We start from the raw sequence: 22,604 nt of genomic DNA on the forward strand, positions 1-22,604 counted from the left end.
GTTTGAAAATCTACAGCACGCCTGGCTGAACGTCACTCCCTATTGCTTTTGGCCAATCAACTGTTTTTCACCCCCAAGATCTTTTAATCATCAGAATCGGACAAAAGGCCAAGAAATCAGCATGCCAAGTTGTGTCATCTTTATTTTGTGGGGGCTATCTTGAGACGAGCAGTCTATTCGAACTTCAGAGGAGACATGTATGAAATTTAGCCCTGCCTCAGCACTTACAATGGGGCTACGGACCCGAGCTAAGGGGCACGAGAATAAACACAGGAGGGAAACCAGAGCAGCAGGAAAGCAACGCAGCGGCACTCACAAAATGGAAGGAATGGAGGAACGAGCGGACAGTTTCAGAAAGGAGAAAGACGGAGAGACAGAATGGAGGGAGGGGAGAGAGGAAGAGGAGGGACAGATTGGAGAGGGACGCTGCGGAGGGCGAGACAGAGCAGGAACACCAACCTTTCTTCATGGCGCGAGGAGGGTCGGAGAGGGCGCCTAGCCGCCGCCACAGAGTAAAGAAACAAAATCAGAAGGGAAAACAGGAAAAAAGAAAGAAAACTCAGGTGAGCAGAGGAAAAAGGAGGAGAAATTAAACTGAGAGCTTGGTGACAGGTTCCTCCAGTCTGCGCAGGGCTGCCTGCTCATAGACTAACTACAGGACAAAAACAGAATAATAACAAAATGTAGAATAAAACCAACCCACTGGACCTTCTTTCCAAAACTCTTTAAACCCTTTTTTCTTTAGAGAGCAATACCATTACTTGTGTCTCCGTTTCTCTGTATAGTCCAAACGTCGAGCAGTTAAGGTAAAGAGCTTTGTTACCGAGAGCTTCAGTCCCAGCATGGTGACTTCAAACCGCTTGCCATCTTGAGCACTGATTTTATTGAGTTTTATTAACTTATTTTAATCACAGCTTTTCTTATTAAATTGTAGGACTTCTGTGCGTATCACTGTTCCTGTAGGTAGTTTGTCATTTTCCTATTCAGTGATTTCCTCACAGCATCAAGTCTTGAAGGAGCCCAGCACCTCCCACTTTGCAGTGTGACCTGGTAATCTACTCCATGCTTCCTGGCTGTAAACAACTTTACTGAAATAGCTCAGGTCAGTCTTATTTATTCCCCCTTCGGATTTTGAAAGCTTTAATTAAATCTGCCATTACTTGTTGTTCACAGAGACTGAAAGGATTTAGTGCCTCCAATCTGTCCGATTTGTTCTCCCTGCAGACCCTTAAGCCTGGGAAGGAGTCTTGTTGCTTTTTGCTTTGAATTCCTCTATGGCCTCTGCAGCCCATTTTGTCGAGTGGAGGCTGGTACCTCATGCAGCATTCTGTGAAGTCAAACCACTGGGCCTGAACAGCTGCATTTCTGCAGTCTGCTATTTATCCAAGTGATTTTCTTGTGGTGATAACCATTCCTGAGGTCCTGCAGGTCAATTTATGTGTTCAACAAGGCTAGGCTTGCAGAGCATAACAGAAGAGACACTTCTATAACACAGTTTGTAAAGCGTTTCCACTAATCTTCACCTTTTCTTAGCAAGTCGACTGCTATTTTGTTGATCTGCCAGCAGGGGGCGTGAGTGATTCTGTTTTTCGCCAGAGCTCAGGAGAGATCAAGATAAAGACACAACAGAAGGAGCCATCTTGGGTTGGGAGTATAGCAGCATACACTTTTGTATATTTATAGGCACACTGATAGCTTAGTCGTACAAAAATGTGTGAACAGGATTATTTTCTTTTGTTTGAAAGGTTCATACTTTGATTACAAGCTGCACTATAGTTAACATAGAGAAATAGATGAAGCTGCAATGTTTTATTTAGCCTTATGTGAAGTATGATTTAGGGAAAATGGTAAGAGTTATAGAGTGTTAATTAATGTTTTCTTTATTATTTGTCATTAGGTTTTGTTATTAACATTTAGACATTTAGATAAAGAACAGGACCTAGTGTCCAGACCGAATTGAATACAAATCGATAACGTACAGTATATCGATGCTGATGGTATGGATGCCACTAACATGGCATCTTTCTGGTTTTAATTAAGGTCAGTGATTGTTGTTGTTTTATTATCTCACTGAGGGTGACTTAATATTACTATAAATGGAAAGAGTGAAAACTGTTCAATAGCTGTGGTAAAACTAGATCTTTGTGGCCACAGCTGAGAAATTAATATAACAAGATGAACATGAATATACTGTTTTTGATGAAGTGTAGCAGATCAGATGAAGTCAATACCTGTAGATGTACAGAAGCTTAAATAACCGTTTTGCAAGTCTGTAAAGGTGCCACAGCACAGAGTGAGAGAGAAGCACTTGAAAATCCACAGAAAGGAGAGAAAACTGAGATACAAGGTATGATATTTTTAATTGTTGGTTTATTTTATGCTCGTGGGTTTAGCTCATACCCCTGTACCGGTCTGAGACACAAGGCTGACCATCACTGTGCCATGTGTGTCCTGGGAACGGCGCCTTGACCGACTGGATGTGCTCTGGGGGTGGTGACCGGGCTCCATTATCAGCCGGGTGGGACCCAGAAAGCCCCCACTAACGCAGACGGGGACAGCTTTTTTTTTTTGCAGTGCGCATTTCCCACACGTGGCTCTCATCGCCGGCTCCAGAACTGCAGTTCTGACCAGACAGTGGGAGATTCTCGGGCTCACGCACGGCACAGCGGGCAGCGTTTGTGACCGACACCCTGGGGTGGTCCGTGAAATCCCTGTTCTCGTCAGCAGGTGGCGCCATGCAGGGTTGAGACAAGCCAGCCCAGGCAGAAACAGAACAGTGCTATAGGAGCGTTGAGAGGAAGCTGAGACACCCAGGCATGAGCAGGTGTCCTTCATTCTCCAGATTCCCAGAAACAAAGCCCAGCTGTCCTGCCACGCCTAGCAGCCGCTGTAGTCACTGCAGTGTCTCTGGGGCCAGCTGCATGAAACTCCTTCAGTTACAGCTATGGGGAAAGCAAAGTTACTCTGGCCCTAAGCTGTCCCCTCGAGTCCTTTGAGTTTCAGGTGGTCAGATCAAGCAGCTGCTAAAGGCAGTTAAAGGATAGCCTATCTACAAGTGCTGGGTAAAGTCAAGCAGGTTGATGGTCCTTATTTATAAGCTGCTAGTTTTTGAGACCAGAGTTGTAGAGCATGTCCTCCAGCAGGCCTGGAAGTCAAATATATAAACACAGGAACAGGAGGCGCTAAACTAGGTGTCAGATCTTTGAAACCACCCCAGTAATAACCGTTATCAGAAAGACGCTTATTCCCGATGAATGAAAAGAATGTTGTTTTCCTGTAGCCCTGTAATTTTGCTAAGAACAGCCCCTGTAGAGTTCAACCACTGAGACTCTTGTTCGTTTTTTTTGTTGTTCCGAAACTGGCAGTGCTCTGTGGCACCCCCCTTTGTTGCAGCGCGAGAGAAACGGAGACTGGAAACGAGGCTCTGCCAGCCCTGCAGTACCCGCGGGTAACGCATGGGCGCCCAGAGCCCGGCACGCGTCCGGGGCTCATCAGAACCCGCCACCGCCGGAAGTGGACCAAGTTTCACAACACGACGGGGCCCAGGCGCCACTCACCCTCGGACTCGGGCAGGGACCCCAGCGCTGTCACCCGGATGGGGCGGTAAGGTTTTCCCGGAAGCTCCACGCTCTCCTCGGAGGACACGGTGACATCCGCCTGGGCCTCGGAGATGGAGGACAGGAACTGGTCCATGTCTGTTCTCTGCTCCTGCAGTAGCTCGTCTGAGGGGGCGGGGCAGGTGGATTGGGACACGCTCAGTGACACGGGCACAGGCAGAGACTGGTATATCCTTGTTCCAGACCCCCAGTCCACCGCATGTAGAGTGACAAACCCCCCCACACAGCCAGGCAGACAGAATGAACCCCACCCAAACACAAAGACTAACACGCAGATGTGTACAGAGAGGCAGAGAAAGGGAAGCAACCAAATGCACACAAACCCACAGGCAAACAGAAAGCAAATAGGAGAAGCTTGTTTTGTGAGGAATCACTACCCAATTAGCAAAAGCTGTACTAAGATCCTCTCTGATCTTTGCCCAGATGGGATATATCTGAGGACAGCTCTTATTATTTCCGATCTGCTGAGCGGACTGAAGAGAAACACTCCTGTCCCCATTCAGTCACTCTGTCACAGAGTCATGTGCGCTGCAGTCAGCAGGAACTCGCAGCAGAGCTCCGTGTCCTGTTCGTCTTCCCTGCCAGTCCTGCGCGGCGTCTGGGGGGCGAGCCTGCTGTCAGGATCTGATTTATTTCTTCTGTTTTTTTTCCCTCCTGCTTTTTTTAGTTGAAGGGGATCATAAAAATGACAACACGCGAAGGAGGATTACAACCCAAATACGCCAACACTAATCCAAATCAGTGCATCTGAGCCACAATTTTAACTTCAACTCAAATTCTATTTATGATTGTGTGTTTCAGATTCTAACCAACGCAACGTTTGCCAGTCTTGCAGTGGGCACATCTTCTTCAACACCTCCAGATCTGTCATCGACTGAGCTTGGCAGCCAATAAGTACATTTGTTTTATGCAGAAATTAGTTATTTATACTTAAATGAGTTTTAGATTCATTTATATCCACGTAGAACTGGAAGCACTACATTTCCACAAAGTGTGTTTGAGGGCTTAATCTTAAAAAATGTCTGCAACTGTACACATAGACCAACACACATACAGTAGGAGTTGTCTTTACAAGCAATTCCTAGTGACTCTGGTGACATTTTAATCAACACAACATTAGGGAGTTAAAAGCAACACTTTCCTGTAATCCTACTCAAATTCATTGTAACTGAACTGAACTGAAATCTCAACACGTAACACGTGGATTAAATTTAGTGTGAAAGTATGCAGAGGCGTGTGTGGTGAATACTTCCTCTGACGCGTGCACCTCTGGGAGGCAGTGCGCAGGAGTGCAGAGGGCTCTGGACTCTAGACCCACAGGCTGTGGGTTCAGACCCCGGCGGGGACAGTCCTGCTACACCTAAGCTAATGTTCCAACCAGCTCCAGCGCACCCAGCTGCGTTAACGGGTGCTCCTCACTCAAGGTTGTTTAGACAAATGTAATTATGTCACTAAAAATCATAAGTTGTATAAATGAAAAATAAATAAGTTGATTTTTTTCAGAGCGTTGTTGGATTCACGCTAGAAACGGGGCGTCCTCAGTCCTCAGTCCTGGACCACATAATGTAGACAAAGGCAGAACAAAGTGTTATCCCTATAAGTAATTACTAACCTGTTCACCTCACCTGGGACTGATCAGCATTTCTCTCTGTCCCCAGTTTTCAGCATCAAAACTGCCCCCCCCCCCCCCAACATCTGCGCATCCACTGAGGGGCTCAGAAAAACGCTGACACTCGCGGCCACCTGCGCAGAGCTACGCCTGAGCGAGAGCCCGCCGAGGGGCTGGGAGAGAAAACACCCAGCTGTTCGCAGGAGCGGAGCGGTGTCCAGGTCCGTCAGAGGCTGATGGACAGAAGCCCAGAGCTGCACTACTGCACCTCCCCAGGACTGGCAGACAGGTCTGACCCTGCAGCTGCACCCCAGGACTCACTTGGCCCGCTCGAGTCCGCTGAGACTCACCGATCTCATCCTGGATCTCCTCGGCCACGTAGGGCACCTTGTAGAGCAGAGACAGGCTCTGGTTCATCCGCTCCTCAATCACACGCAGGTGGGTCATTACCTGAGGCCGGACACAGGAAGGGAGAAAGACGCGTGAGCCCATAACCCCACAGCTCACTCACAGGGTCTGTAGGCCGCCAAGACCCCACAGGCTGGCAAGGGCGCCGTATCGCCTGCCGCCACCGGAAGGTGAAACAGGAAACAGATGCACCAGTCTTGACAGATTCACACATAACCAGGTCCACCCCTATACCGTCGCATAACGTACTACAGGCTGTATGGCTAAAAGACACAAGTAACCTTCCCTTATATGATAATAAAGAACTAGTGCATTGACTTCAATTTAATGAAAATAAATGAGTTAAAATAACAGTAATTTTTGAGAAAAGGTCTGAGAATGACAGCCCTGCAAACTGCAGCCCAGTTGTCTTCAAACGAACTCCCTCTCCAGGCACAGTGGCAGCACGATGTGTCGTTCATGTCTCTCTGGACGTGGTGGAGCTCAGATTACATGACTGTATATATAATACCGTGCTTGCACATAACTGTCAAAACAGTGCCTAGCGCAGAACACACCTTGCAGACTTACAGGTGAGGGACAGCTGAGATCCTGGGACCTGTGTGTTAATATATAGCTGAATGCACAAAGCACCACCAGGCTTTGGATTCCTTGTATTCTGGGGAAGGAAGCACCATAGGAACTTCAGAGGAAGGAATTGTTTCCTGGAGTTTTTAAAAACCCTATTTGGGCGTTTACGCTCCCTAGCATGGTTTTAATCTGGAATTAAATGACTGATGTCACACAGAGTGCTCCGTTCCCAGGACATGGGAACATGGGACATGGAGAGTCCGGAAAAAAGTTGAATGAAGACGCTGAAATAAAAGACGAGGCTATGGCAGTGTTGGATCAGAAACAGACTGGAGCCAAGAGCCACTCTGGAGCGGAGATTTCGTCTGACCTGGGACTTCATCTGAGCTGCCTTCTCCGGGTCCACAGCCAGGACGTGCTGGTAGTGCCGGACGGTGTGCTGGCGGTCCTTGTTCTCCGCTCGGACATAGCGCTTCAGGGCCTGGAGGATACGGTGAGGCTGCAGGAGAGAGGTGAGAGGAGAGTGAGAGACAACACAGAGACACACCCTGACAAAGTACTGGCCCGGTGACCACAGACTGGACCTAGGAACAGGACACAGGCAAGCCTGCATATCTAGAGTACAGGCTCAGTGACCTCACTGTGGACAGAGAAACTGGACACAGGCAGACCTGGCTGTCCAGAAGGTAGAGGCTTAGTGACCACAGACTGGACATAGAAACGGAACACAGGCAGACCTGGACGTCCACAGCGGATAGACATGGTGACCACAATCTGTATATAAAAAACGGGACACAGGCAGACCTGGCTATATAGAGTACAAGGCCACAGTCTAGACTTAGAAACCGGAGACAGGCACACCTCTGTCCACAGAGAACAGGCTCAGTCGTCACAGTGTTGACATAGGAACTGGACACAGGCAGGCCTGGCTGTCCAGAGAGAACAGTTTCAGTGACCATAGTCAGACGATAGTACTGGAATTTAGTAGATCTGGTTGTCCAGAGACAACAGAGTGATAATTGACTGAATAAGCTCAGTAACCAGAGCCAGGATATTGATATTGGACACAGACAGACAGACTTAGAGACCACAGTCTGCGTATTGAAACTGGACACTGGTAGACCAGGCTGTCCAGAGAGGACTGGCTCAGTAACCACAGCCAGGACATCGATATTGGTCACAGACAGATCTGGCTGTCCAGAGAGGACAGGCTTAGAGACCAAAGTCTGCATGCTGAAACTGGACACTGGCAGACCAGGCTGTCCAGAGAGGACTGGCTCAGTGACCACAGCCAGGACATCGATATTGGGACACAGACAGATCTGGCTGTCCAGAGAGGACAGGCTTAGAGACCACAGTCTGCATACTGAAACTGGACACTGGCAGACCAGGCTGTCGAGAGGACAGGCTCAGTAACCACAGCCAGGACATCGATATTGGACACAGACAGATCTGGCTGTCCAGAGAGGACAGGCTTAGAGACCAAAGTCTGCATGCTGAAACTGGACACTGGCAGACCAGGCTGTCCAGAGAGGACTGGCTCAGTGACCACAGCCAGGACATCGATATTGGACACAGACAGATCTGGCTGTCCAGAGAGTACAGGCTTAGAGACCACAGTCTGCATACTGAAACTGGACACTGGCAGACCAGGCTGTCCAGAGAGGACTGGCTCAGTAACCACAGCCAGGACATCGATATTGGACACAGACAGATCTGGCTGTCCAGAGAGGACAGGCTTAGAAACCACAGTCTGCATACTGAAACTGGACACTGGCAGACCAGGCTGTCCAGAGAGGACAGGCTCAGTAACCACAATTTGGACACAGTAAGTTGAGACATGGGCAGATTTAGCTGTCCTGAGTGGAGAGGCTCAGTGATAGCAGTATGTATGTAGAAATAGTACACAGACAGACCTGGCTTTCCAGAAAGGACAGTCTCATTGACCATAGCCAGACCATAGAAACTGGACACAGACAGACTTGGCTGTCCCAAGAGTACAGACTTGGTGGCTACAGACTGGACATAGAAACTGGAGACAGGCACACCTCTCTGTCCACAGAGAACAGGCTCAGTCATCACAGTGTGGACATAGGAACTTGACACGGGCAGACCTGGCTGTCCAGAGAGGACAGTCTCAGTGAGCATAGACAGGACACAGGTAGACCTAAGTTTCCAGAGAGGACTGGCTCAGTTATCACAGCTTGGACAGCCTGACCGTAGTGCTGGACATCAGTAGATCTGGCTGTCCAGACAGGTCAGGTGTAGTGATAACAGACAGGCGGGCCTGGCTATCTGGAGTTCAGATGGCCACAGACTGGACATAGAAGCTGGAAACAGATGGACCTCAGTGTCCGGAGAGTTCAGTCTCATTGATAACAGACTGGACATTGAAACAAATACAGGCAGACCAGATTTTCCAGAGAGGACAGACTGGTCATAGAAACGGGTGAGAGACGTGGGCTGAGTGCACCTTAGAGACACATAGCAGGATTGTGAAGTTAACAGAAAAATATGAGAATTGCAATAACTGTTTATATACGTATAGATATTACTCAAACACATATCTGACTTCCAACAGCCTGTCACTTGTTTAGCAGCTCTCACAAGACAACTCCGGCCTTCCCCCAGATGTTTCAACACCAACTGTCCAGAGGAGGTTGCGTGACGCTGGCCTACCAGGAAGAATTGTTGCAAAGAAACCAACAGGGCACAATAAGAGGAAGAGACTTGCCTGGGCCAAAAAACACAGAAACTGGACCTTTGAGGCCAGCTTCACGCAACCTCCTCTGGAACAGTTGATGTTGAAGCATCTGTACTTCTAGTTGCATTGAGCTCAGCTTGTATTTCAGGGGCAGTTAGTCGCCAGTTTCGCAGACTTGTGACTCTAATGAACGTATTCTCTGATTCTGAGGTCACCTTTGGCCTGCCTTACCCTTTTCGGTCCTCGTGTGCCAGTTTCATCATATCATTTATAGTCTTGGCCACAGCAGTTACTGACACTGAGACAAAGTTCTTGCAATTTGTCTTAAAGATTAACCTTCATTTTTTTAAATTATATCTTTTTTCCTTGCTTGCTGAGCAAATTATGCCATGCTCATTCAGGAATTACAAACTTTTGCCCATGCTTCCTATATTTATAGTCATCGTGGACCCTCACCTGTTTACCAAGAATTGGTGACAAAAGTTTAATGAGATAACATGCTAGTTAACTGTGAGAACATCTAACAGAGACTATTTTACATTTCTTTCAGTGCTAACACCACGTTATACACATTTCTGACTTTTAACTAACCTCGGCTTCAGACTTAAATCTGCTTGCTTTGGGTGTTCATTTTATTAAAAATGAAAAATGAACATTTTCAATGCAATTCACTTAAGATTATAAGTACACAAATCTTGTAATTAAATATTAAGTGTTTATAGACAAATTTATATAGTTTAAAGCACAGATAAGCATGAAAAACCTGGTTTCAAGCAGGCGTACTAAAACGTTTGACTGGTACCGTATGTAAGTATAGACCTCAGACACGTGAGGGGTTTTCATGTTTAAAAACGGTAAGAACCTGAGACAGAGAATAGAAGACGTGATTACTTCAATTAGCTGCAAGAACTCCATCAGAGCTTGCAAAATAAACCACTGGGCATGCAGTGCCATTCTGAGTTAGCGAAGACGCCCGATGGCCATGCACTCTAATTTCAAGGCTTCCACCCTTCACTGATTTGGGGGGAGTAGCTGGTACCACTTGATTCATTACTGTGTGAGGAATGTCGCTTGTGCTGTCGAGCCTGGAGAGAACAGCTCCCGGCAAACTGACACCTGTGACAGCTCAGTAAATTGCCATACAAGGCCTGTTCATTGCAGATGTGTCAGTGTGACAGTGTGATTAGGGGGAGGGCAGCCAGCGGATGACCTGGTATTCCCTCTGGGGCAACGATGGTGACGCCGCCTGCAGGCCCAGGTTCTGCCTGTGACGTGTCTGTCCAGGGCAGCACGGTCCCCTGAGCCTCGAGGGTGCCATGGGGGAGAGACAGAGGGGTCCCTTAAGTGTACTGCATTGCCCCTGATAAGGACTTAGGCTGTGTCCCAGTTCTCTTCTTTTCTTTTTAGTAGGTAAGTGCACGTTTTTTAAAGAATTTTGTTCTCTGCTCGGAGTTTGAATGTCATCTTGTCTGTCCCTGCACACAAGTAGTGACGCATCATGCTCATTCATGTTGAGCTGCTGGACTCGAAATGGGCAAAGTAAACTAAGAAAAACTTGGCAGTACCACTCTGTTTACTCAAAGCTTTGTACTATTAAAAACATTTCATCTCGACTGTCCCAGTACAAAACTGACAGTGCGAGAAACATGACGGGTTCATTCACGTTAATCGAGATTGATTCAAGGGGGCTGAAGTAAAGTAAGGTAAACCTGGCAATACCACGTAGCTTTGTACTATTAAAAACTTCATACGAATTACACTGCAGACTAACGGATATTCAATAGTCAAACTGGAGTGTCTACCTTTATGTCAGCACTTTGTACCTGGAACACATATGAATCTAAAGTAGCCTAATGAAATGTTTTTACATAACATTTTATCAATTTTAAAAGTTTATATTGTAAAAAAGTTTATATTTTACTAACACATGAATATTTTATTGTCCATGGTAACTTCTCTTCGCTTTGCTAGGTGAGAACATGGAGCTTCTCTGTTCAGTGAGGGATTGAGGGCGATTTCCCTCAGTGAAGTCGGCTCCGATGCATACTTCACAAATTAGAAATGGGACACCCTGAGCCCTCGCAGACCCGAGGCGCAAGTGTGCACATTGAGACACGGCCCTGGTCTCCCCGAGACACCGGTCAGTCAGCCCGTTGTCAGGCGCTTGACAGAACAGCAGTGCCTGCCTGTTGCGGTCCCCAGTCTCGATGGATTGCCATGTCAGCTGCCAGCCCAGTGAGCTGGCGTGTTGGTGCCGCCTCGGGGAGCGGTCTCGTCGGCGTGACGGAGCCTCACCCTGGGGGGGTCGGCTTGCAGGGCGGCCAAGTAATTCTCCAGGGCCAGGCGGCGGCGGTCGTTCAGCATGGCCTCCACACGCGCCAGGTGAGTCTCTACCAGCTGCTGCTTCTCACTGGCCGCCTCCTCCTCCAGAGACTCCACCATGGCCTGGAAGTGCTGAGAGAGAGGAGGGGGTAGACAGAGACGGGGGTTACACAGAACAGGTATCTGGACAGCAGAGAACACACACTGCTGCCAGTGTGAAGCTGAAGGGGTGCCCAAAGAGAGCGATGGACACACCTGGATAAGCGTTTGTCTCTCAGCCTTGGGCAGGTTCTTGGCCTGGCGCTCGGCCTCCTCCCACTCCTTCCGGACCTGCAGAGCAAGCGAGAGAGGAAGGCACAGATTGAGGAACTCTTCTTTCCCACTCCTGCCCCAGCCCACTCCCTCCTGCCCCAGCCCGCTCCCTCCTGCCCCAGCCCGCTCCCTCCTGCCCCAGCTCCCTCGTACCCCAGCCCGCTCCCTCGTACTCCAGCCCGTTCCCTCCTGCCCCAGCCAACACCATCGTGCCCCAGCCCGCTCCCTCCTGCCCCAGCCAACACCATCGTGCCCCAGCCCGCTCCCTCCTGCCCCAGCTCCCTCGTGCCCCAGCCCGCTCCCTCCTGCCCCAGCCCGCTCCTCCGTACCCCAGCCCGCTCCCTCCTGCCCCAGCCCGCTCCCTCGTACCCCAGCCCACACCATCGTGCCCCAGCCCGCTCCCTCCTGCCCCAGCCCACACCATCGTGCCCCAGCCCGCTCCCTCCTGCCCCAGCTCCCTCGTGCCCCAGCCCGCTCCCTCCTGCCCCAGCTCCCTCGTACTCCAGCCCGTTCCCTCCTGCCCCAGCCCACACCATCGTGCCCCAGCTCCCTCGTGCCCCAGCCCGCTCCCTCGTGCCCCAGCCCGCACCCTCCTGCCCCAGCTCCCTCGTGCCCCAGCCCGCTCCCTCCTGCCCCAGCTCCCTCGTACTCCAGCCCGTTCCCTCCTGCCCCAGCCCACACCATCGTGCCCCAGCTCCCTCGTGCCCCAGCCCGCTCCCTCGTGCCCCAGCCCGCTCCCTCCTGCCCCAGCCCGCTCCCTCGTACTCCAGCCCGTTCCCTCCTGCACAGCCCGCTCCCTCGTGCTGCCGCTCACCCTCTCCATGCGGTGCCTGTGCCGGATCTCCAGCTGCTCCTTGGCTCTTTGGAAGCGGCTGTGCTCCTTGTCGTCGGCAGGCGTCTCGAAGTACACGTCCACGTCGTCAGTGGGCTGGGGGGTGGGTGGGACTGCCGGACAGAGGCAAGGAGAAGGGATGGTCAGACAGGCAGTGGCTAGGCTCTGCGGCAGCCACACAGGCTTTCGCAGCTGGATAATTAATTAAAGCTTCATTAATACAGTCAAGAGTAGCACTCACAGAGTCGGTCAGGCACAAGTAAAGGCTGACAGGAGCCGCAAAGCCAACACAGACAAAAGAACAGAAATAAATTTTCACGCATGATATCCGAAACCTGGAGCCACGGCTGCTTCAGGAGAGCGGCTGTGCCGAGATTCCAGAATCGGGCTCAAGGGGCCGGCTGGAATTCTAGCTGGGAAAGCCAGGCCTGTGTATTGCAATCTACGACTCTTCCTGAGTTACACATCTGTCCGGTAAGACACAGGAGAACTATTAAGGCCAGGGGTCTGACAGCTCTCAACAAAGGCAAGTAAATGTGTTCTTCTGGACCAGCCGCAAGACTGCGACAGGGCCTCCGCTGAGTCAGTCACAATCCGGCAGCAGCAGTCCAGCAAGAGGGAAATCTCCGATTATCTCTGATCATTACTGAAGCTCAGAGATGCTGCTGATCCAGTGCCCTCACCTACAGAAGTGTGTCCCTTGTGACAGATCATTCTTTTTGTCCATTCTGCATGTGTGCCCCCAATTACAGGTTATTGTGAAACCGCATTTTCTTTAAATCACAGGAGTGACAAGCTGACAGATGTGGCCAACGCACTAACAGTCTTCGATCGGAGAGAAAGCTGTTCTCGAAGATGTAAGGAGTGAAGCACAAACGAGGACACTGACGCGCCACACGACAGACAGGGTGAGGGCCGGACAGCAGGAGGAAGGTGGGCACACGGGGGACTGCAGCCGGCAGCCGGCTGAGGCACAGCGAGAGGGAGAGAGAGAGCACACGTGAGTGTGAGAGTGCGGGAGTGTGCATGAAAGGGGAACTGCAGTCCCAGTATCTCAGACCGGTTATTAAATCTTGGTAACAATCACAGAATTTTTCAAATTCCAAATTAAGCACAAAATCATGAACTTTGTTAAAGTACTGTAAGTCGCCATGTTTTTGCAAACCCCTGTTCTCTCCACGGGTGAGAGTTTGTGAGAATTGCGACGCAAAGCGGCCCTTCCTGCTCACTAATGTGATGTCTGAGTCAGCAAGTACAGGTTGTGCAGCAGATACTTCACCGCAGAAATGTTCCAACGTAATCTTCGTGCAGAGTTAACAAGTTTTATTTGTTGGCAAAACCGTGTAGACGTTGAAGAGTAATATCTGTATTGGATTAAAGAGACAGATTAACAATTGTTTACAATGCTGCTTCACCTCACCAGAAGTATTGTTTCCTCGATCTGAATCTCAGAATATGGCTTTGCGCACACCTGAAAATTACGTCTATTCTGTGATGTAAATTTTTACACGTTACTGTGTACATTTTATTTTTATTGTGGTTTGAAATGCGTTCATCCATGCCAATTCTTCCTAACCTCGAAATATGAAAATAACGTTGCAGTTCCCCTTTAAGAGTGTGCTGGGGTTAGAGAAAGAGGACATGTGAGCGAGAGACTGGGAGTGTGCGCAGGAGTGTGTTGTATAAGAGAAAATGTGTGCCAGGGAGCACTTCAAATATGGGGACCAAATCTGTGAAAATGTCCCGACAAAGGTACAGTAACCCTGTCAAACAGACAACGAAGGGTTTTATAAACCAAAAGGCATCTTCTGTTAAATCTCAAAATGCCAAAACGATTGCTGGGGTCAGCTTTCTCCCTGTATGGAGTTTCTATCTAGTGAAACCTGGATCGGTAAAGAACAGAGAGCCAATTAGTGCTCACGGATCCGGGAATCCAAGTGTGTGCATGTGTGAGTGTCTGTCATTGTGTTCCCACGTGTGTCTGTAGTCCTACAGCGCTGCAGTTGCTAATCCTCCCTCCCAGAAGGCAAACATCCTCATCTTTCTGACAGGCTGCCAGGAAGGAGTTCCTGGATAAGGCCTGCAAATATCGATGCAAGAAAACAAACGAAACAATACAGTAAGTCCTTTTCATGAGCTCAGCCAACAGGCTGAAAAGACAGTCACTGCATGGCTCAGTGAACAGGTGGACAGCTGGGGGTGACTCGGGTCCAGTAAAAGGGACATGCCTGCTTCTGGCATGGTGTGTCAGAGTTTTTCACTCTGCTGCAAGTTTCTGGTGCACCTGCAGTGCATGCTGGGAGGTGGTTGTCTCCTGCTTTATAAGCCGGAAACTTTCTGGTTCATGAGAGCCTCCGGGACACGCTGTGCTGCTCTGGCAGCAGGTGTGGTCCCCGTCTGCAAATCCTCCCTGGAGCACCCAGCATGCGCATGTTGGATTCCCCAAGTGGACACTGGTATGGCTTAATGGGTATTAAAAATCACAGAGCATTTCTCGAAAGAGTAGGGGTGTTACCCTGGCGTTCTGGCCAGATTTCCCTTTTATTTCCCTTTAATTTGCAAAGCCTTTACCCATCATGGCCTCCTAATACCCCCCGTCTCTGAACTGGCCTCATCACTCTGCTCTCCTCCCCACTGAGAGCTGGTGTGTGGGGAGCGGACTGGAGCATCATCCAGGTGGGCTGCACACTGGTGGGGGTGGAGGGGATCCCCGTGACCTGTACTTTGCACTTTGAGTGGAGGGTAAGGACCTTTTCTTATTAAAGGAAAAAGAGTGGATGGATTTTTCTGCTCTTGCTGGAAGGGTGAACTGTGCCCCCTGTGCAGTGAGGGGATGCTGGCCTGCACTGTGCCCAGCCGGTGGTCCTGCAGCGCTCACTGCCCTCCTCCGCACTGAAGAGACTGGGGGGCCTCCAGCCGGTGAGCTCAGGTAGGTAGCTTGCCCACACAGGGCACGGAGGCCGTGGAGAAGACACGCAGCAGAGCCGGTTCCGTGTGCAGTGATGCAGGACGCTACAGGACAGACTGGCAGTGTGGTAACAGGCTTGCTGTCAGGAGGTTAACAATTTCTGTCAGAAGCAAAGCAAATGACTGAGCTTCTTTATGCTCTGTCCTTCAGGTGACATATTAAAGTGACTCAGCAGCTGTGCTCCTTTCTTTGTGTTTGATTCAGTGCTACAGAGTGTATCGGGCGAGTGCACGCTGGGGTAAGAGTGTGAAAGAGCACATGGAAGGGGTGAGAGTGTCAGGACGAGTCAGAGAGTCCAGGGGGTGAGAGTGTCTCAGGAAGAGAGTAGGGGGTGAGAGTCAAGAAGAGTGAGATTGTAGGGGGTGAGAGTGAGTGAAGGGTGAGTGTCCGAGTGTGTCAGTGAGAGTGTAGGGGGTGAGAGTTGGGATGAGTGAGAGTAGGGAGTGAGTGTCGGTGAGAGTGTAGGAGGTAAGTGTCAGGAAGAGAGTGCAGGGGGTGAGAGGAAGAGGGGGTGAGTGAGTGTCAGTGCTGGGTAGAGAGTAGGGGGTGAGAATGTTGGTGAGGGGGGTGAGGAAGAGGATGAGACGGTGAGTGTCGGTGAGCGTAGGGAGTGAGATGGGGTGAGAGTTGGGATGAGTGTAGGGAGTGTCAGTGTAGGGGTGAGTCAAAGTGAGAGTAGGGGGTGTCGGTGAGTGTTGGGAAGAGGAGTGAGAATGTTGGTGCGAGTGTTGGGAGGAGAGTGTAGGGATGTCGGGAAGAGTAGGAGCCGAGAGTCAGGAAGAGTGAGTAGGGGTGAGACTCAGGGTGAGAGTCTCAGTGTCGGGAAGAGAGTAGGGGTGAGAGTGTAGGGAGTGTCAGTCAGAGTAGGGGTGAGACTCGGGGTGAGTTTGGAGGAGTGAGTCAGTGAGGGGGTGAGACAGTGAGTTAGGGAGCGTAGGAGGAAAGTGGTAGGAAGAGTGAGTAGGAGGTGAGACAGGGTGAGTTGGTGAGTAGGGGGCGTAGGGGATGAGAGCCTGAGTGTCAGAGTAGGAAGTGAGATTGTAGGGGGTGAGTGTCGGTGAGGGGGTGTAGGAGGCGAGAGGAAGAGTGAGTAGGGGTGAGAGTCAGAGTGTTGGGAAGAGTAGGGGGCGAGTCGGTGTGTAGGAGGTAAGTGTCAGGAAGAGAGTGCAGTGGGGTGAGAGGAAGAGAGTAGGGGGTGAGTGTCAGTGAGTGTGTCAGAGTGTAGGAAGAGTAGGGGGTGTGTGTCAGAGAGGGGTGAGGAAGTGGGGGTGAGTGTCAGTGTAGGAGGCAGGAGTGTCGGGAAGAGTGAGTGGGGGTGAGACTCGGGGTAAGTTGGGAAGAGTGAGTGTGTAGGGGGGTGAGACCAGGTGAGAGAGTGTTGGGATGAGAGTCTATGAGTGTAGGGGGTGAGACTCTGGGTGAGTTTGGAAGAGTGAGTAGGGGTGAGATGGGGTGAGTTGGTGAGTTAGGAGAATGAGTGTAGGGATGTCAGGAAGAGGGGGTGAGTGAGTGTCAGGATGAGAGTCGGAGTGTAGGAGGTAAGTCAGGAAGAGTGCAAGGGGTGAGTGTTGGTGAGAGGGGTGAGGACATGTAGGGAGTGAGACAGGGTGAGTGTTGAGTGTCAGGAAGTGAGATTGTAGGGGGTGAGACTTGGGGTGAGTTGGGAAGGGGGGGTGAGGCTTGGGGTGAGTGAGTAGGAGGCAGGAGTGTCAGGAAGAGTGAGTAGGGGGTGAGAGGAGTAGGGAGTATTGGAAAGTGAGTAGGGGGTGAGGGGTTGAGTGTCGGTGAGTAGGGGGTGAGAGTAGGAAGTGAGATTATAGGGGGTGAAAGTCGGGAAGAGTGAGACTCAGGGTGAGTGGGGAGAATAGGGGGTGAGAGTTGGGATGAGTCAATGAGTGTAGGGGATGAGAGTGTCAGTGGGGGTGACCTGGTGAGAGTAGGGCTGAGGAAGTGTAGGGGATGAGTGTTGGGAAGAGTGGGGGTGAGTCAGTAAAAGTATAGGGGGTGAGAGTGTCAGGAAGACTAAGTGTAGGGTGAAGTGTTGGAAAGAGTGAGACTAGGGGGTGAGTGTGAAGAGCGAGTGGGGGTGATGATGTGTCAGGAAGAGTGAGAGTGTTTTAGGAAGAAAGGGTGTGTAGGGGGTAAGAGTGTATCAGGAAGAGTGAGCACAGGGCATGAGTGTCGGGAAGAAAGTGAGTGGGGTTGGAAAGTGTGTTAGGAAGAGTGTTAAGTGAGAGTGAAGGAAGTGAGGGTAGGGGGTGAGAGTGTCAGGAGAGTGTAGGAAGTGAGTGTAGGGGGTGAGATGTCAGGAGAGTGCGCACAGGGGCTGTGACTTACTCAGGCGGTTACACACTTCCATGCAGTACTCCTCCGAGTCGAAGTTGTTGCGATTGCCGGCACAGCCGCCGTACACGAAGCGCAAGCACCTCCTCTGCCTGACGTTGAAGTGCCAGCGCGGCATGGAGGCGCGGCACGGGCCCGTCTCGGGGGCCAGGGAGCACACCGCTGCCGGGGCGGGACAGGGTTAGAGCACCGCCACAGGGGCGCCGGCGAGCAGCCAGCCCTCACTGACTGGCGGTACTGTGTGCTCCGAGCAGTGATGGAGATGAGGATTATTATTATTATTATAATAATATAATAACAGAAAATTGACACATGCTGTATATGTAATAATAATAGAAAATCAAAACAAATACAATAATAATAAAGAACAAACTCAAAGCAGTCCTGATACAGAACAAAAGCCAATCGGAGTAGAACAGTGGTGGACTTACCTTTGACCTCCTGGAAGGTCCGGTCGAGGTCAGGTCTGCCCTGCGTGCTCTCGGTGTCCTTCTGCTCCTCCTCTTCCTCGTCTCTGTCCCCCTCCTCATCCTCGTACACATAGTCCAGCTCTTCTTCATCTTCCTCGTCCTCCTCCTCGTCCTCCTCCTGTGCCTCCACGCCTCCCTGCTGCGAGGGCTCCTCTGGGGGCGCCACGCTGAGGGGGGTCGGGGAGAGGGAGAGGCGTCAGGCAGGTGTGCCTCGCGCAGGTCTAAACCAGATTCCAGCACTGTCTGCGTCCAGAGCCGCGCAGCTCAGCGACAGCTCAGTATGCTGGCTAGTGACTCAACATCACAAGCACTGTTCCCGGGGAACCTGACCGTGTCTGTGAAGCGCTTGTCCCAGTGTTTGACACACCTCTCAACAATGTCTTCGTCCTCCTCCTCTTCCTCCACGTCCACATCGTCTATCTCCTCCTCCTCCTCATCCTCCTCCTGGGAGAGAGGGGAGCTGGGGGCCGTGGGGCAGCAGACGTACTCGGTGCCATGGAAGCGGTCGATGCCGCAGGGCAGGAGCATGCCGTACGTGTGCAGCACCATGCCACCTTTGGAGCAGGCCTGCGGGTGAGAGGGGCGTGAGGGCACAGTAAAGCACACCCTGATCCCAGCGGGCAGGGCCTCTACCGTGTCTCCCCTCGAGAGCCCCCCCTCAAGGCACAAGGCACGTTGTATAGCCACAGGACCCCACAGTGCCCCAATCTGTCCCTGAAAGCACCCCACACTGTCCCTGAGCGTACCCCACAGTGCCCCCACATTGTCCCTGAGAGTACCCCAGTGTCCCACACTGTCCCCGAGAGTACCCTAGTGTCCTACAGTGTCCCTGAGAGTACCCTAGTGTCCTACAGTGCTCCAAGCTGTCGCTGAGAGTACCCCACAGTGCCCCCACACTGTCCCTGAGAGTACCCCAGTGTCCTACAGTGTCCCTGAGAGTACCCTAGTGTCCTACAGTGCTCCAAGCTGTCGCTGAGAGTACCCCACAGTGCCCCCACACTGTCCCTGAGAGTACCCCAGTGTCCTACAGTGTCCCTGAGAGTACCCTAGTGTCCTACAGTGCTCCAAGCTGTCGCTGAGAGTACCCCACAGTTCCTCTACACTGTGATAAAAGTGCACAACAGTATCCCACAGTGCCCTACCTCCTTGGCCACGCTGTTCCACTGCCGGTGGCTGACACATATGTCCATTCGCTCCTTGTGGAAGAACTTGCACTTCTCAGGCACCAGCAGCACATCACTCACGAATTTGCCCACTGCAACAACAACCACCGCGCTATCACCAGTAACTCACTCCCCCTGTGCCATCGGCGTTAGCTCACCCCCCCAGTGCTACGCCCCTGGCAGGCCATCAGTGAGGTGCAGCCCTGTACAGCACTCTGATGCACTTGTGAACATCACCCTTCCGACCGGACTGACCCCCAGGAGCAGTTAACCAGGCCCACAGGTCTGGGCAGTGGGAGGGAAATGGAGCAAACTCCCCTCCACAGGCGTCCAAGGACGGAGTCGAACCTGAGTCCACAGGCTGCGGGCTGTAAGCCCGAAGACCGCAGACAGGCTGATCCCTGCGACATGTTGCTCCAGGTTCCAGAGGCAAGCGGTTCTCCTGGGCCACTTTCACAAATATTTTTTCTTTTAAAAAAGCTTTATTTACTTCTGTCTCGCCCGCAGATTGTAATTACAGGTCAGGACCCATTAAACCACAGCTTCTTTTTAAAGAAGGAGGGCGGAACAGAGAGAGGGGGAAGAGGACAGATGGACAGGGGGGAGGGAAAGGAATGAATGAGAAAAATGCAAGAAGATAACAGAGGAATCGGAAGCTCTTCCTCAGTATTGTTTGCCACAGCTGCCGGAGCCGGAGCAGCTCTCAGTCCTGTGGGGGGGAGGGGAGAGGAAATTCAACAGAGCCGCAGCCCAGCGTGTGATCTGTCACAGCCTGGGGGACAGAGCAAGCCTCTCCAATGCTAGGTTAATAATACAGTTATTGTTCTCCGCCTCTGTCAGCGTTTACCAATTGTTATTGCTTTGGCAACGCTGTATCACCACACAGGCCTGTGAAAGCGAGTTCTAAAGGAGAGAGTTTCACATTTCCAGCCCGGCGAGACACCAGAGCACATCCTGAGGCCTGTCTGTGGAGAAAGAGAGAGCCCTGTTTAGATCTGAGAAATGACAGGGCAGAGAACACGGGGATCTTTAAATAGTTCCTTCGCACCGCAGGGCAGGCCGGCCAGTGTGCAGCATAATATTTCTGTTGTGCCCCGTGAAACCCGCACCACTGTGCAACATGACCTCTGAAATGGGTCTGAATAAGTGCTGGCAAGCGAGGCGGGGGCTGAGGCGGTCTGCTTTTGACATCTGAGGAGCCCATTAAAAGCTGAAATATAGTGTGCAACACTGACATTGAGCAGGGGCAGGTTTAAGAGGCAGTTCCCGTTTCGATTGCTCAGTTGGAAACTCGGATCACAGGCAACTGATTACCTATCTGCATTAAAATTGTTTTTGGGGGGGGGGTTAAGCTGCACAGCTTGTTCCAAACCCCCACAACCCTTTGTGTAAAGGGCTTCTGCATTTTAGTCTTAAATGTACTTCTTAGCCTCCATAACTTTATATACTTACAATACTGCTTACAGTCAGAATTAACTGTTACTAACTCTCAAATTAGCCAAGGTCATTTAATTGACTGTGCTGATGGTGTGTCACTCAGCACAGACACCCGAGCTGCTGTCTCGGAAACATGGACACAGAGGTGAACTAAATATACTGATCCTTCTCCAATACCATTCAGGGTACACAGAGGAGAGGGCTAAAAAGTTTAAATGCTTGTGGTCAGATAGGAGGCCTCTTTCCTGTGACTCTTGTGTGTCTCTGCACTGGGTAGACAGTGTATCTAACCCCTGGGGGGGGTTGGACAGGCAGCAGATCAGCCATGGACTCCATTCAGAAATCTTGTGCCTGGAGGAACCTTCCAGCCCTCCAGACAGGGTACAGACAACACCCCCCTGCCCATCTGAGGGTCACTCAGGCTACACCACTGTCCTCACACCCCCTCCCCTCCACCTGGGAGTGCAGTGTGGCCCTCTTCCACGAGCGGCCTGTCTGTGAGGAGTCTGCATGTTCCCCCTGTAGGCGCGCAGTCTTTGCCGACTGTTTGTGGAGAGCAGACTCGTGCTCCCGGTCCTGCCTGCCCCTGTGCTTCTGGGAAAGGCTCTGGATTGTTCTGCTACCACCAGGGTGAGACCTGAGAACCTCTCCTGCCGCTTGGACATGTCTGTCAGTCAGCGCGTGCTCCCAGATCTTCCTACAGGTGAGCCACTCATCTGTAAAGGATGAGTTTCCTGTCGGGCCCCTGTGCTAATCTTCCACCCCGGCTGCTTGCGTAACAGTCCTCTTCTCCCCCCTCCGCTAATCTCAGATAATCCACTGCTTCCGCAGGGACAAGAGGCCTGGGATGCCGAGGGGATTTACAGCCGGCCCGGCTCGGGGCTCCAGCGCCCACTTTTCCCATAATACTGTGACGGCTGTTGGGAGTGACTGCTGTGGTGTCTAAGAACCTGGCTCAGGTAAATGTTTGAAGATCTCTCCACTAATTACTTACAGACACACTGCGGAAAGGAAGCCTCTGCTTAGCCCTGGCTGATTCGGTTCTGAGTAAATGCTCGGGTGTCAAGCAGCAGTCCAGGAACACAGCGCAAAGCAGGCCGGTCCAGAGAAGGAGGGGGGGCACACAGGAAGAGGCAGAAGCCAGGAGAACGAGAAGAGAAAAGGAGCAGAAAGGGAAAGGGAGGACACAGAGATAGAGGAGGAAGTGCCAGGCAGGAGCTCCTTGTCCAGATCGTCCAGAAAGACCAGACTGGAGCTCAGCATTCGAACCCTGATAAGACAGCTTGCCATTCTGTTAGGAAACTGATTTCCTGCATGGAGAATCCCTCTATTAAACTCAGCCTCTTCTGGTTAGTGGGTGTGTTTTTAGAATAGGGAGATAGGTTCCCATTCACTTTGTAACGTCTAATTTTACAGAGAGGTTTAGCTGGAGGTTGTATTCTGTTGATTCAGAGAGCTGGTTTCTCTCTTGTTGGCCTGTGTAGATGTTAACAGAATTTTGAATATTTGGTAGCAGTCTGGGGTTTTTCTGGTTGGTCAGGATGTAGGCCTCTATTTATTTTATTGTCTATTAATATCGTGTCTTGTATGTTATTATGTTTATGTTGCGTTGCTTAGTGTGTCATTGTCATTGTTCGTATTTGTTAACCTCGGTGTGCTTGACATCCTACGCCTTTCACCAAAGCTGTGCCAGAGATCGAAGAAGGCTCTGTCTCACTCTTGGGGAAACTGCACTGCACCTGAGCGTCTGTGTGTGGCCCTGCGTGGTGATCTTAATCCTGCACGGGGCTCTGGGAGTGAGCAACACTGACAGGTTACGAGCGCTCAGGTCTTCAGAAAGAGAAATTGT

The 22,604-nt window shown here is 51.1% G+C and overlaps 1 protein-coding gene across 8 annotated transcripts in view; it reads right to left on the reverse strand.

Annotated features, from left to right (window-relative positions):
- aplp2 (amyloid beta precursor like protein 2) overlaps positions 1-22,604 on the reverse strand; it is a 65,646-nt gene that overhangs the window by 13,581 nt on the left and 29,461 nt on the right. For 2 of the 8 annotated variants that reach the window (XM_088939509.1, XM_088939507.1), the window contains exons 4-14: positions 19,298-19,410; positions 18,523-18,722; positions 18,117-18,322; positions 17,680-17,847; positions 12,357-12,487; positions 11,486-11,560; positions 11,204-11,362; positions 6,575-6,703; positions 5,577-5,676; positions 3,558-3,722; positions 460-495 (exon numbers count right to left, since the gene is read on the reverse strand). In XM_088939509.1, coding sequence (XP_088795635.1) covers positions 460-495; positions 3,558-3,722; positions 5,577-5,676; positions 6,575-6,703; positions 11,204-11,362; positions 11,486-11,560; positions 12,357-12,487; positions 17,680-17,847; positions 18,117-18,322; positions 18,523-18,722; positions 19,298-19,410 — 1,482 coding nt within the window. The remainder of the gene's footprint in view (positions 1-459; positions 496-3,557; positions 3,723-5,576; positions 5,677-6,574; positions 6,704-11,203; positions 11,363-11,485; positions 11,561-12,356; positions 12,488-17,679; positions 17,848-18,116; positions 18,323-18,522; positions 18,723-19,297; positions 19,411-22,604) is intronic. The other 6 variants (XM_088939513.1, XM_088939511.1, XM_088939510.1 and 3 more) reach the window with 3 other exon arrangements.

The sequence above is a fragment of the Atractosteus spatula genome, chromosome 22 (genome assembly GCF_055471065.1).
Source record: "Atractosteus spatula isolate fAtrSpa1 chromosome 22, fAtrSpa1.hap1, whole genome shotgun sequence".
Taxonomy (NCBI): domain Eukaryota; kingdom Metazoa; phylum Chordata; class Actinopteri; order Semionotiformes; family Lepisosteidae; genus Atractosteus; species Atractosteus spatula.